This window comes from Antechinus flavipes, chromosome 4, assembly GCF_016432865.1.
Source record: "Antechinus flavipes isolate AdamAnt ecotype Samford, QLD, Australia chromosome 4, AdamAnt_v2, whole genome shotgun sequence".
In the NCBI taxonomy this organism is placed as follows: domain Eukaryota; kingdom Metazoa; phylum Chordata; class Mammalia; order Dasyuromorphia; family Dasyuridae; genus Antechinus; species Antechinus flavipes.
The window spans coordinates 42,527,770-42,541,980 of record NC_067401.1 but is presented as its reverse complement, the minus strand read 5'-3'; the positions used below and the strand labels follow the sequence as shown (position 1 = coordinate 42,541,980).

General features: G+C 40.2%; 1 protein-coding gene across 9 annotated transcripts in view; it reads left to right on the top strand.

Annotated features, from left to right (window-relative positions):
• LOC127559184 (myomegalin) overlaps positions 1 to 14,211 on the top strand; it is a 260,227-nt gene that overhangs the window by 210,160 nt on the left and 35,856 nt on the right. For all 9 annotated transcript variants that reach the window (XM_051992863.1, XM_051992857.1, XM_051992856.1 and 6 more), the window contains 6 exons: positions 944 to 1,394; positions 5,496 to 5,688; positions 6,619 to 6,735; positions 9,831 to 10,350; positions 12,199 to 12,434; positions 13,927 to 13,978. In XM_051992863.1, the coding sequence (XP_051848823.1) occupies positions 944 to 1,394; positions 5,496 to 5,688; positions 6,619 to 6,735; positions 9,831 to 10,350; positions 12,199 to 12,434; positions 13,927 to 13,978 (1,569 nt within the window). The remainder of the gene's footprint in view (positions 1 to 943; positions 1,395 to 5,495; positions 5,689 to 6,618; positions 6,736 to 9,830; positions 10,351 to 12,198; positions 12,435 to 13,926; positions 13,979 to 14,211) is intronic.

Here is a 14,211-nt window from a genome sequence, read left to right as displayed (position 1 = left end):
CTCACAACAATGCTTTGATATTAGGCTGGTTATTATCTTATAAAGAGTTGAGTGTGTAGAGGGCTGAAACTCTTATTCGATGCACTGAGGTCAGGACAGCAGAGCACTTAAGGCTAATTACCAGTTGGACAATACTCTATAAGCACATGCTTGGAAAATGGCCCTTCCCACTATTCTGTGCTGGCTCAATGATTGGTATGTACAGAAGATTGTAGGAGGGACTAGGGGGTGGAGTAAGACAAGCCAGAGTCACTTTGGCAGGAGACGAGGGAGAAGGAGGTCGCAGAGATTCTGCTTCCATCCAACTCAATCCTGTGTCTAAAGACCAAGGACTTTTGCTTATCCTGACTCTGGTTGATTCTAAGGTATCCAAGGTGCTAGCACAGTTGTCACATGGGTGGCAGAGAAAGAACTATAATGTGTTAGGGAAAAAAATCAAACAAACCAAATTTAGTTTCTTCCGAATGCTCTGTGAATTTGATTGTAACCTATCTTCCCTGCCCTCAGTCATTATGTATTGAGAAAACACTATGTATGAATAAAAAGTCCCCTGAAATTTATGGGAATTAATTTATCCCAAGCAAGGACATTTTTGATTTTTTGTCCCACAAAAGAAATTACAAATTTATTGACAAGAATTCAGACACTCCTGGTTCCTTGGGAACTGAGATCTGATTCTACCCATTGTAGAAAAAAGCCTGAACCAAGAATTAGGAGCCTCAGTTGCTAATCTAATCCTGGCTCTGCCATTCACCAAGTGGGTGTAGACTTCTCTGAATGTTGGTTTTCCCATCCAAGAAATGAGGAAGTCTTTAGTCCCTTTCAGAATGAAACTAATGGTTCTTTAATAGACTGTTATCACAGAGTTATGTTTGTTAAAGTGAACATCAGAAATGTTGTCCCGCTGAGCCTGGTGCCCTGTGTCTGTGTGTGCATCCCTCAGGAACACCTTGCTGAGTCTGTGCTTGGAGAACGCTGAGCTAAAGGAGCAGATGGGAGAAGCAATGTCTGAAGCATGGGAAATGGAGGAAGACAAGGAGAAGGAGGAAGGGCTGGGGGAGGAAGCTAGACAGTGTTTGAAAGAAGACAGCCTATGTGCTGAAATCAGAAAGCTGCACGGGAAGCTGCGGAATGCCAATACCATAATCAACCTCCTCAAAGAGCAGCTGACACCAAACAGAAAAGAAGGGGACACTAAGTTTAATCCTCAGTTTATTGTCCGCCTGGCCAAGGAGATTGACCGTCTGAAGACAGAAGTCATTTGGGCTCCCGGGAAGCCCCTGGCCCTAGGAGACCAGCTTCAAGAAGACCAGGGGTCAAAGAGGCCATATTCCAGACCCCAGACTCTCGACCTAGTGTCTGTCCTCGACTTACCACCCAAGGATGGTTACCAGGTAAGTACAGGCTTTTGGGAAAGAAAAAAATTTTTTAATAACTTTTTATTGACAGAACTCATGCCAGGGTAATTTTTACAGCATTATCCCTTGCATTCACTTCTGTTCCAATTTTTTCCCTCCCTCCCTCCACCTCCTCCCCCAGATGGCAAGCAGTCCTTTACATGTTGAATGGGTTACAGTATATACTAGATACAATATATGTGTGCAGAACCGAACAGTTCTCTTGTTGCACAGGGAGAATTGAATTCAGAAGGTATAAATAACCGGAAGAAAAACAAAAATGCAAGCAGTTTATATTCATCTCCCAGTGTTCTTTCTCTGGGTGTAGCTGTTTCTGTCCATCTTTGATCAATTAAGGCTCTCTTTATCGAAGAGATCCACTTCCATCAGAATACATCCTCAAACAGTATCGTTGTTGAGATATATAATGACTTCCTGGTTCTGCTCATTTCACTCAGCATCAGTTCATGTAAGTCTCGCCAGTCCTCTCTGTATTCATCCTGCTGGTCATTCCTTACAGAACAATAATATTCCATAACATTCATATACCACAATTTACTCAACCATTCTCCAATTGATGGACATCCTTTCATTTTCCAGCTTCTAGCCACTACAAACAGGGCTGCCACAAACATTTTGGCACATACAGGTCCCTTTCCCTTCTTTAGTATCTCTTTGGGGTATAAGCCCAGTAGAAACACTGCTGGATAAAAGGGTATGCACAGTTTGATAACTTTTTGAGCATAGTTCCAAATTGCTCTCCAGAATGGCTGGATGTGTTCACAATTCCACCAACAATGTATCAGTGTCCCTGTTTTTCCACATCCCCTCCAACATTGGGAAAGAAATTTGAACATGGTCATCATATCTTAATGTCCTTAATTGGACACTGGAGAGTTAGAAGGGATGTCATCGTGTCCAACCCATACACAAAAAGATTCCCCACTATAACATACCCAACAAAAGAGTTATCTGATTACTTTCCTGATGACCTACCCACTCACCACCACCTAATGGATCTAAAGTCCCCTTTTAAGTCCTTATTTGGTGGATAAGCCAATGAAGGAGGTAAGAAGTAGGGTCTGAAGGTAGTAGTTTGTTCATTATCATCACATTTTCTTCTGGGAACCCCCCTCCCACTTCCCACTAATTGTCCTGGGAAACAATAGTGATGTTTCCCTACTGCCTCCCCCCAAGTCTGTTAGAAGTTACTGGTCCTTTTAGCTCAAGTCTTTATCTAATTTACAATACGTATTTAGTCTTAATAATTTTATCTTACATGATACATATTTAGGACAGCTAGATGCTCTAGAGAATAGAACTGCAGTCAGGAAGACATCATCAGACACTTTCTAGCTGTGTGACCCAAACCACTTAATCCTGCTTACCCCAGTTTCCTCATCTGTAACATGGGGAGGAAAAGGAAATGGCAAATTACTGCAGTATTTTTGCTAAGAAAACCCAAATAGGGTCATGAAAAATCAGATCTGACTGAAATGATTGAACAACAAAAACATATTTAATCTGGAGTAGAGGAAGTACAAGAAAACAGTTTCTTTTTTTTTTTTAATAACTTTTTATTGACAGAACCCATGCCAGGGTAATTTTTTACAGCATTATCCCTTGCACTCACTTCTGTTCCGATTTTTCCCCTCCCTCCCTCCACCCCCTCCCCCAGATGGCAAGCAGTCCTTTACATGTTGAATAGGTTACAGTATATCCCAGATACAATATATGTGTGCAGAACTGAACAGTTTTCTTGTTGCACAGGGAGAATTGGATTCAGAAGGTATAAATAACCTGGGAAGAAAAACAAAAATGCAAGCAATTTATATTCATTTCCCAGTGTTCTTTCTTTGGGTGAAGCTGCTTCTGTCTATCCTTGATCAATTGAAACTGAATTAGCTCTCTTTATCGAAGAGATCCACTTCCATCAGAATACATCCTCAAACAGTATCGTTGTTGAGATATATAATGATCTCCTGGTTCTGCTCATTTCACTTAGCATCAGTTCATGTAAGTCTCGCCAGTCCTCTCTGTATTCATCCCGCTGGTCTTTCCTTACAGAACAATAATATTTCATAATGTTCATATACCACAATTTACTCAACCATTCTCCAATTGATGGGCATCCATTCATTTTCCAGTTTCTAGCCACTACAAACAGGGCTGCCACAAACATTTTGGCACATACAGGTCCCTAAGAAAACGTTTTCTAAACTGGGTTTTTTGTGAGGGTTAATTGACTTGTGAGGATCATATAGCTAGTGTCAAATGTCTGAAGTTAGATTGGAACTCAGATCCTGACTCCCGACTCCAAAGTTGGTGTTCTATCTACTGAGCCACCTAGCTGTTCCTGTCTGTAAATCTTGAAGGCTTTGTTATATGGAATTAGGATTAGGTTTATTCTGCTTGGACTCAGAAGGAAGATCCAGTAGCCAATCAGAAGTGGCAAAGAAGCAAATTTAGGTCCATTATCAAGAAAAACTTCCTAATTAGAGTTGTCTCTAAATGACATGAGGTTCCTCCATAATGCTTTTGTTTGGGTATATTATAGTGAGGAATCTTTTTGTGTATGGGTTAGACTAAATAGATGTTGACATCCTTTCTAACTCCAATTCTTTGGTTCTATTCATCTTTATTAACAAGTCTGACAGTTGTCTATTTAAACATTTTTAGAAATGGGGAATATATATATATATATATATATTACAAATGTTGTTTATATATATACATTATATATATATATACATATATATATAATTTATATTTAAATAATTACTTGTTATTAAGAAGTCGATGAGTAGCCCCTTGAGGCAGGCTGACTATACCAGCTCTAATACTCAGTTGGCTTGAGTTTAGATAATACCTCTGATTATATATTAGCAGGCTGTCCATTGTCCTTATTGCTGACTTCCTGACTGCTTCTTGCTTCAACTACAGAGCTCTTAGAGTTTCACTTTTGTTTTTCTAATCTTTTTGAAAAGACAAATGTTGATTGCTTTTTTGTATAAGACATTCTCTGTTTCCCTATTCTGGGAATAGGAAGGAGTAGGAACAGGTTAGTATTTCCTAGACTCATTTTAGGAGGATAATAATAATAACAACCAACATTTATATAGCACCTACTGTGTACTAGGCACACTACTAAACATTTTATTCAGTTGCTCAGTCATGTACAACTCTTCATGATCCCATGGACCATAGCCCTCTGGACCCTTCGATCCTCCACTATCTCCCAAAATCTGAATTCATGTTCATAGTTTCCATGACACTTATCTATCCATCTCATTCTCTGCCACCCCCTTTTCCTTTTGCCTTCAGTCTTTCTAAATATCAAGATGTTTTCCAGTGAATCCCATCTTCTCATTATGTGGCCAGAGTCTTTAAATCTTCAATATTTGGCCTTCTAGTAATAGCTTGAATTAATTTCCTCAGTTAGTGACTGATTTGATCTCATTGCTCTCCAAAGGAGCCTCAAAAGTCTTCTCTAGCATCAAGTGTCAATTCTGCAGCCCTCAGCTTTCCTTAACAGTCCAGCTTGCTACTGGAAAAAACATAGCCTTGACAATATGGACCTTTGTCAGCAAGGTGATTAGCATACTGTCCCAGATTTGCTAAATGCTTTTCACAGCAACCTTGGGAAGTAGATGCTATTATTATCCCCATTGTACAAATGAGGAAACCGAGGCAAACAGAAATTATGTGTATAGTCTTGAATCACACTTATAATAAACGTCTAAGATCGGATTCGAATTTTGGTCTCTTTGACTTCAGGTCGAGGGCTCTGTCCATTGTACTATTTAGCTATAATAATGAGTAACTATTCAGTCTGTGCATAAAAACTAGTTTGAGGGAGCTCACTACCACCCAAGGCAGCCTATTCCATTTCTGTACAGACCTAATTATTCAGAAGCTTTTTCTTTACCTTAAGCCTAATCTGCCAAGTTTTATCCTTTTTCTCCATTACCGACTACCATTCCAATCCTTGAAGACAGTGATTAGACGCCTGCTCAGTTTCTTCTTTTTTCCAGGCTAAATATCCATTCCTCTACTGAGTGTCTTTATTGACGAACTCTCCCTTTCTGGTTTTTTCAGGGGGATAGCCAAGAGTCAGTCAGCAGCAATGGGCCACTGGCAGAGGCTAGTCTGCAAGGGCCAACTCACCAGCTCCGCTCTCAACTGGAACAGTGTAGACAACGCTATCAAGATCTCCAGGAGAAACTGCTGGTATCTGAAGCCACAGTCCAAGTCCAGGCCAGCCAGCTAGAGCAATACCGAGTCTTATTTCGTAAGTCCTGGGTTAAAAGTTATCAAACTGATGTATTGTACATTACCTTAGATGTGAGTAGAGTATCTTAGATTTCTCTGAAGAGCTCAAAATGTTTGAAAGACTTAAAAAAAACCTATTATATTAACTCTATCTTTCAGTATTTCTGGAAAGGAAGAAGGGGTATTTTTTTACCCCATTTTGCAGATGGAAAATTGAGGCATAGTAATGTGAAGCAACTTGATTCAATTGCTGGATCTAAGCAGAACTGGAGCTAAATCCAGACTTTTGGATTTCTGATAAAGTCCCAAGTCCATTTGCCTTCTAAGAGCAGGTTAACCCTCCTTTTTATCCATCCATCTCACTCTATTGTCCTCCACAAACTGATGTCATGACTACTGGTCCAGATTGTTTGAGATTTTCAGTTCCTAAATTAAATTCTTCTCATCCATTCTCTGAGCTGAAACCTGAAACACGTGTCTAAATAATACATAGATCTGACCAGAAGTAAGCATTAACTTTCAATAACACAGGGCTCATTAATGTCACATCTTGCATGGTTACAGCATGTTTTTTAATGTATTTTCTAGTTTCTTTGAGTTTGACGGCAGCTCCGTGTAGGAGTTAGGGTGAGCAGGAAGAAATATCCATTTTTCAGATGAGGAAAACAGACTCAGAACAGCCAAGTGACTTCCCTGCTGTCAGACAGTTAGTAAATGGCACAGCCCTCCCTCAGGTCTTCCAGCTTCAAACCTGGTATTCTTCCCAATCTCCTCTATAAGTGATGGATGGAACAGGAACTGACTTATTGTGTAAGAATCCAAACAAGCCATGTGTGTCACATTCCACAAGTGAAATAAATGCCCACTCAGTATGTGATGATGATGATGCTCAAGGCTTAGCAGACAGTAGAGACTGTAACAGACACAATTATTCTCTCTTCTTGGCCAGGTGAGCCAGGGGTGAAACAGGACAGCAAACAAGTCCAGGTGGATCTCCAAGACTTGGGATACGAGACATGTGGCCGGAGTGAAAATGAGGCTGAACGAGAAGAAACTACCAGCCCTGGTAATTAAAAAATTTTTTTAAAGGACAGAGAGAGAGGGATGGACATGGGTGGGGGTATCCCCTTCCCTTCCATGAAAGCCAACTTTGGCCCTCAAATCCAAAGTTTTTTCTTCCCTTCACTAATAAGCTCAGTAATGTGAAATATGAAATGATATGGACAGAGGATATTTATAGAGGCCATTGTAGGGAGAGAAAGATATTTATGGTGGTCATTGTAAGGAGAAAAAGAGAGAGAAATGTAGGTGATGTAATAACAGAAGATAGCCATGTCATTTATCTCCAAAAAAAAAAAAAAAAAAAAGAACATCTGCTAGTTTGTATGCTGAATGCTAGTTTTGTATAGTCATGTTTTTGATGCTGCCAATGAGAAAGACATAAAATACCCAATCAATTGATTTTCCTAAAATCAAAGTAAAAGAACAGATTTTAAAAATGGTTTATTAGTGACTGATGTGGAAGACTTTTTGAATCTTTGAAATATTTTAGGACACTGCTTTGATCCCCAACTAACCATTTTTTCTGCTGTTTTGGGGGAAAGTCTTTTTCTTTTCTTTTCTTTCTTTATTTTTTGCTGAGGCAATTGGGGTTAAGTGACTTGCCCAGGGTCACACAGCTAGGAAGTGTTAAGTGTCTGAGACCATATTTGAACTCGGGTCCTCCTGACTTCAGGGCTGGTTCTCTATCCACTGCACCACCTAGTTGCCCCTAGGAAAAATCTTTAAAATAAAAATAGGAGGCTTGTCTAGTGTCTTACCAGCTATTTCTCTGTCCCACGTTAAAGTCCTGCTTCCTTAAAGGAGAAAATATGCTAGATGGCTTTATAATCCAACTGATACTTTCTAGCTAGTTGATCATGATTAAGGCACTTACCTGCTGAAGCTGAGTTTGCTCATGTGTAAAAAAGAGATAATAATAATGCGGTGTGGTCCCTTTATGAATTGATTATTCCTTTCGCTCTGATTCCCAATCCCTCCTAGTTGATCAATCCAGGACCTTTTGATTCATAAATCCTGGTCCTTTTGAATTCCAATAGAAGATGGGGGTCTGTCCCAGCCCCACCCTGATCTGAGCCAACTTGAGACTCCAGCCACAGGCCCCTCCAGCTAAATCTCTCATTATAAAAGAGTTAAGCTAGGTCGACAGAGGGTCGAAACATGCTGCACCCCAAGGACCCTCTGCCCCCTGGAACCCTATTTCCAGTGTCCTCTTATCTCTACCCTCACCTATTTCCTTAACCAGATTTTAACCTTCCTTCCAAACCCCATAATAAACCTCTTTTATCAATCTAGCTTTTCGGGCCAATAAATTCCTTTATTGGGGACTCTCGTGCTGTTGTTAGACTTCATTTAACTCTGTATCCTTGAGCCGAATCCAAAGAGGTTGCAGGGGAACTCTATTTGACTCCGTATACCCCAAATCTGCCACTAGACCTCAACTAAACCCTAATTTCATTTAGGCACCCCAAATCTAGACCTCAACATTTAGTTCCCTGATGAATGAACCCTGAAACTAGATCATTTGGTGACCAAACCGAACCTCAACTTTTTCAGGGCACTCAGAACCAATCTGGGTTCTGAGCGGTTTGTGCAGTATTCTTCCAGGAAATATATCTGTGTTCCTTTTTTCCTCTCACCCTACTTGCATTTCATGTGAAAAGGCCTCTATTTTTACAGATAGCAGGACCAGGATTTGTGAATCAAAAGCTCTTGGATTGATCAACTAGGAAGGATTAGGAATCAGAAAGAAAGGAAAAATCAATTTTTAAAGAGACCACACCCACATCAATAACACTTTAAACTATCTCCTTCTAGAGCCATAACTAGAAGGGATCCCTGGATCTTAGTCCCAGAGGATCAACATCCTTGAAGCTGGGGAGAACTGGAGAAAATGTTTCTATCTGCTATAGTGCCACTTAGTGATCTCTTTAATTTTCCCTGAAGAGAAGCTTTATTGACTCATGGACTTAGAGCTGGATATTCCCTTAAATATCTTGCCTTTTCATGCCCTACTTTACATTATCTACACAGGGATGAGCAGCTCCATAATCCACAAATATTTTACTTCCATGTTTGAGAACTTCAAATTTTCCTTACATATGATCATAATCTTTTGTTTTTGCATCTCTGTGCCTTTCTCCTATTAAAACTCCTCTTCAGTCCCTTTCCCAAGTCATCATTCCAGCTGATTACATTCTCCTTTCTCAATCTACCACATCTGCAATATCATTCTATAGTTCTCCTCTCTTCTAAGCTAAACTCTTGCAATACATATAATATTGCTCATACTGATTTCTCTAAGTACTTTCTCTTCCAGCATAATGTAAACTCTTTAAGGGAAACACTGTTTTGACTCTTTTTATTTCCAGAGAATTAGCACAGTACTTATCACTTAGTAAGTACTTAATAAATTGATTGAGTGATAATCTAATTCCCTCCCTATACTGGGGAAGAAACTGAGATCTAGAGAGGGCTTGTGATTCCCCACCAAGAGCCTGCACTTTTTCTTCTCTATTTTTATCTTCCCTAAATCCAGCCTGTATGTACTGATTTATGTGTATAAATTCTTCTCACCCCCTAGAACAGAGAAGTTCTTGAGGGCAGGGACTGTTCCAGGTTTTTTCCTTAGTAGTCTCAGAGTTTAACTGAGTGCCTAGCACGTTGCAAGTACTTAAATGTTTTTTTGGTTGATTGATTGATTGATTGATTGATAATCCAATCCTTTTAAAATAGAAGTCATGTGACTTGACTAAGGTGATATAAGTGGTTAAGTAAAACCGGTAGTTTGAGCTCAGTTCATTTGAGACCAGCACTCTTTCTACTGAGGTCCAGGTCAGAACCTTGTCATCATATTTATCTCTGGGTTCCCAAGGGCAATAACAGCAGACTTGACTTAGTCCAAGATCTTTGTCTCCTCCCAACCAATCAAGTGATTTAGCCCAAGAACTGGAACTCCTTGTTATGCTTAAAGAATTATTGTGGTAAATTTTTTTTTTATTTATCATATTTGTTTTTAGACTTCGAAGTGCTACTGAAGTATAAATGATAACTGTTGTTATTAGATGCTCATTGAGATGAATCTCTTTTTCTCTTTCACAGAATTCGAAGACCACGACGTCTTCAGCGACCCCAGAGTAACTGAGAGCTTACACTCTCAGTACAATTTTCTGGGGTCAGCATTGACCAGTTCCCCTCTAAAGAAACCTCTGGGGAAACAGAAAGATTTCTTGGATTATGGAAAATCTGAGGACATTGCTGTCCTCCAGCAGCACATCAGAGACCTGAAAGCAAGGCTGCAGAACTCGGACAAAGTCATCCAGAACCTCAAGTGCCGGGTCCGCTCTTTCTCCGTCACCAGCGATTATGCGTCTAGCTTGGAGAGGCCCAGAAAAATGAAGCTGAAGGGTGGCGATCTCACTTCGTCGCCATCCCACAGCCTCACGGATGAGGATGAAGGGTGGCAGTCTGACAGCATGGGGGTCTTCTGCCCACCTGAGATGCAGGCCAGAAAAGACCTGGAGAAACTCGTCCAGAGAGTAACCCTGCTGGAGGCCCAACTTCCAAAGTCCCAGATGGAAGGGAAGCTGACGGAAGAACTAAAGTCAGCCACCTGGCCAGGGTAAGGGGGGAACTAATTTCAGGTGGGCAAAAACGGAGGGAGGCAGGTTGAGTCTGAGTCAGGAATGCAATTACAGATGGGGATCCCAAGGGTCATCTCATTCACCTCCTTCCCCTCAGTTTCTAGGGGGCCTAGAGAGGGGAAGGAACCTGCTCACATCACACAGTACTAGAGGGACAGAGAAAGGATTTGATCTGAGCCATCTGATTCCAAATATAATGTTCTTTCCACTGCAATACTCTGTAAGATTATACAGTGGCTTAGTGTCCAGAGGGGTTTTAAAGTGCCCAATAGGACTGAAGAGGGAGCTCACCACTTATTACCTTCTTGCTGCCCCATGGGCTTATTTATATTAAAATTTAAAAATATATTTTTTTCATTTATTTTATTAAATACTTCCCAATTACACACAAAAAATTAATTTTTTTTATTTTGAATCCTAAATTCTTACCCTCCCACCTTTTCCCCCACCCTTTGAGAATGCAAGCAACATATTTCAATATTCACTAAGGGTTTGTGTTCATTTCATTCTATGACAACTCCATCTTTTAGTACAATGGAAGCTCTGGAGCCTTACAAACAGTGGGAATTAATTTTGTTTGCTAAATTGACTCTGCTCCATTTACATTTTTACTGGAAATCCCTTAAGATATTAAGATCCGTGAATCCCTGGGGTCATGGAAACATTCCTTGCCCATACAACATTATTGTTCTTTATATAGTTTTGCATTCACCTACTTTATAAATCCAATGTGTACCTATGGAGTGTGATAGAGTGTATATATATATATCCAAGAGAAAGGAAGCAGTTGAAATCCATTTAAAACTATTTTATAAGACTATTCTCTATTATTCTAACTATTCTATTTTTATAAGATTATTCTCTAATAATAGAGAAGGCAACTAAGTTCTACTGGTAAATGATGAAAAAATTTTACATATAGGATCTTAGATTAAGAACTAGAAAGAGCCTTAAAGTCATTTAAATCTCTCCCCTCTTCATCCCCACAATTTTACATATAAGTAAATTTAGGCACAAAAGTTGAGTGAATTGCCTAAAATCACACAGCAAAGTGGGATTTAAACCAAGAGCTTCCCAGCTCCAGGTTCAGCAGTCTATCTCCTTCTATTCTATCAAAAGGCATGCTGCTGCTTGACATCCTGATAAGGGAAGTTCTTTGGGAGGCAGCAAAATATAATATGCATATTATATTGGCTTAGTAAAATATACTGGATGGAGCACTAGATTTGGAGTCAGTAAATCTGGGTTTCATTTCCATCCCAAACACTTTGCTTAATATGACTTAAAGGCAAGTCATTTTCTGTCTTACAGCCTCAATTTCCTTATCTGTAAAATGGGGAAAGTAAAACTTGTACCATTTATCATAGTTCTGTTATGGGGAAAGTGTTCTTGTAAATGTCCAAATGTAAAGGGTGGGGAGAGTCTGTATGTACCCTCTTCCCCCCACTTGCTACTACACATGAGAGTAAAGAGTGTTCAGCAACATCTGAGTCATCTTCTCTTTGAGGGTGGACCTTATTAGTGGTACAGTGAAAGGCACTACTCAGATGTCTCCAAAGGCCCAAGCTCTAGAAGTTGGACCAAGTATCCTCCTTTTTCTTTATTGGATGATCTCCAAAGACTCAAGCTCTAGAATCAGTTGGGTTGGGGATGTTCCTTTCATTGTTATCCTTTGTTTTTATCTCCTGTTGTCTATGATAAAATTCAGATTATAAAAGGAAAGGGCTCTCTTTGGGAACTGGCAGACTGTCTTCCAGAGTCCCCACAAATAACACAAATCTCTATTTTCCTCTTTGTTCTTCGTTCTCCCATCCCTTGCACATCAGGAAATACGACTCCTTGATCCAGGCTCAGGCGCGAGAGCTGTCCCATCTGCGTCAGAAGGTACGGGAAGGGAGAGGTGTGTGCCATATTCTCAGCCAGCACTTCAGGGACACTATTAAGGCTTTTGAGGACCTCCTCCGAGGCACGGACATCGACTACTACCTGGGACAGAGCTTCCGAGAGCAGCTAGCTCAGGGGAGCCAGTTAACAGAGAGACTCGCCAGCAAACTCAACACCAGTAAGTGGTCCTGTGGACATCTAAATGTGGGCATTTAGTTCATTTCCATTCTCACCCAACCCCCTTTATATGTGTATGTGATGATAAACCTTTGATAAATGATGATAAAATCCATGATAAACCTTTTTTTTTTTTTGTCCTGGTTCTACTATGTTCTTACACATCTGACCAGAAGAGCCACCTGGAAGCAAGGGGTCAGTCAACAATAGCGAGTCAGTGAGCATTTACTAAGCAATTACTCTGTACCAGACACTGTAATAAGAGCATATTATCGATTAGACTAAATTGGTCTCTAATCTATTCATGGCCAGGGTGGAATAGAGCAGCCTGGAAACAGAGGAGTCAAGAATCAAATAGAAGTTTAATTTCAGAGTGAGGTCAATGGCTTACAAGTAATGCATGTGTGTGGGACCCTGCCCCAAGTGGGGGGATCTGGAGCAATAAGGGGAAAGCTTAATATTTATACCCTTGTCTGTGCAGTGAACTGTGACCCTGACAATGGAGGGTGACAGCAATCATAAGACAAGTTTGATTCGTGGCAAAGCTTCATGACTGGGACATAAGGGTATTTGTCTGAGCTTCTCCAAGCTTGGAGAAAGCCCAGTGCTGGTCAAAGCTGTACAATAATTATGGATTTTACCAGAGGGGAAGTCATGGGGGGGGGGGGCACAAAGGATTATTGTTATGCTATGGCCAAGATACAGCTTGTTTTCTGTGCTCTTAGCTCTGGAAAATGGGATGTCTCCTAATATCTTGATAGTATTATACAAATACAAGCAGAAGGACAGTCCTTGTCCTTGAGAAGTTTACATTCTAAAAGAGGAAAATAATACAAAAGAGAGGGGTGGGTATTCAGGTAACCATTAAGGGGGAGATAGAAAGGGGTATGGTAGAAAAAGTCTTGTGAGTAGAATTGGGAGGGAAGCCTGGAGGGGAACACTGACATGGTTGGTCTGGGGCCTTCTCCTTGAGATGGATGGTCCAGGGGGAAGCAGCCATTCACGGGCAGAGGGTACTTCCAATGTAAGTAGTCCAGGGGTCTAGAGGGATCTTCCAGAATAAATATTTTGCTTTTTATCTCATGTGGAAAGTCAGGAGTATAGCACGAAGAGTAATGATGTTTCATCTTCTAGAAATGTTCAGATTATGGTGATGGGAGCAAGGAGAGACACTATTGTGGATTTGGAGAAGAGAATTATAATGCTATCACAGCTTAGCTCCTCAATTCAGTTCAACAAACATCTCATAAATTGTCTACTACGTACAGGGAATTGTGTGTAGAATTGCTTGGGGAACAAAGATTTTTAAAATGAAGAAATAGGAAAAGGAAAGAGAATGAAAGTGTGATGAAAGATGCTGCTCTGAGCACCACCTCCCTATCTAAACTGGAGGGGAATCATTTCTTCTCTTTCAAGTATCCCCCATTGTTTACTTACATGTACAGGATAAATTTTTTTCATTGCTAATTAGATCTGTTTGGATTTTTTCCCAGAGGATCGAGGGAAGATGGATGATCAATCAAGCCATGAGCTACTGGCCCTCAGGTAAATTTAAACTACTAGTAAGGGATGGGGTGTCAGTGGGGAACCTCTTGAAGTAAACAGATTAGAGAGCCATAAAGGAGATTGGAGAGGTGTGTTTTCTACAACAGTTGAAAATGACTAAAAAATAGAGACTGTTCTTTATACATACATTTTCCTTTGTATAGAAAGCGTGTTCTTTTTTTGTTTGTTTTCTTTATTTTGACATATCTGTTTTTATTTGCCTATTAATTTTC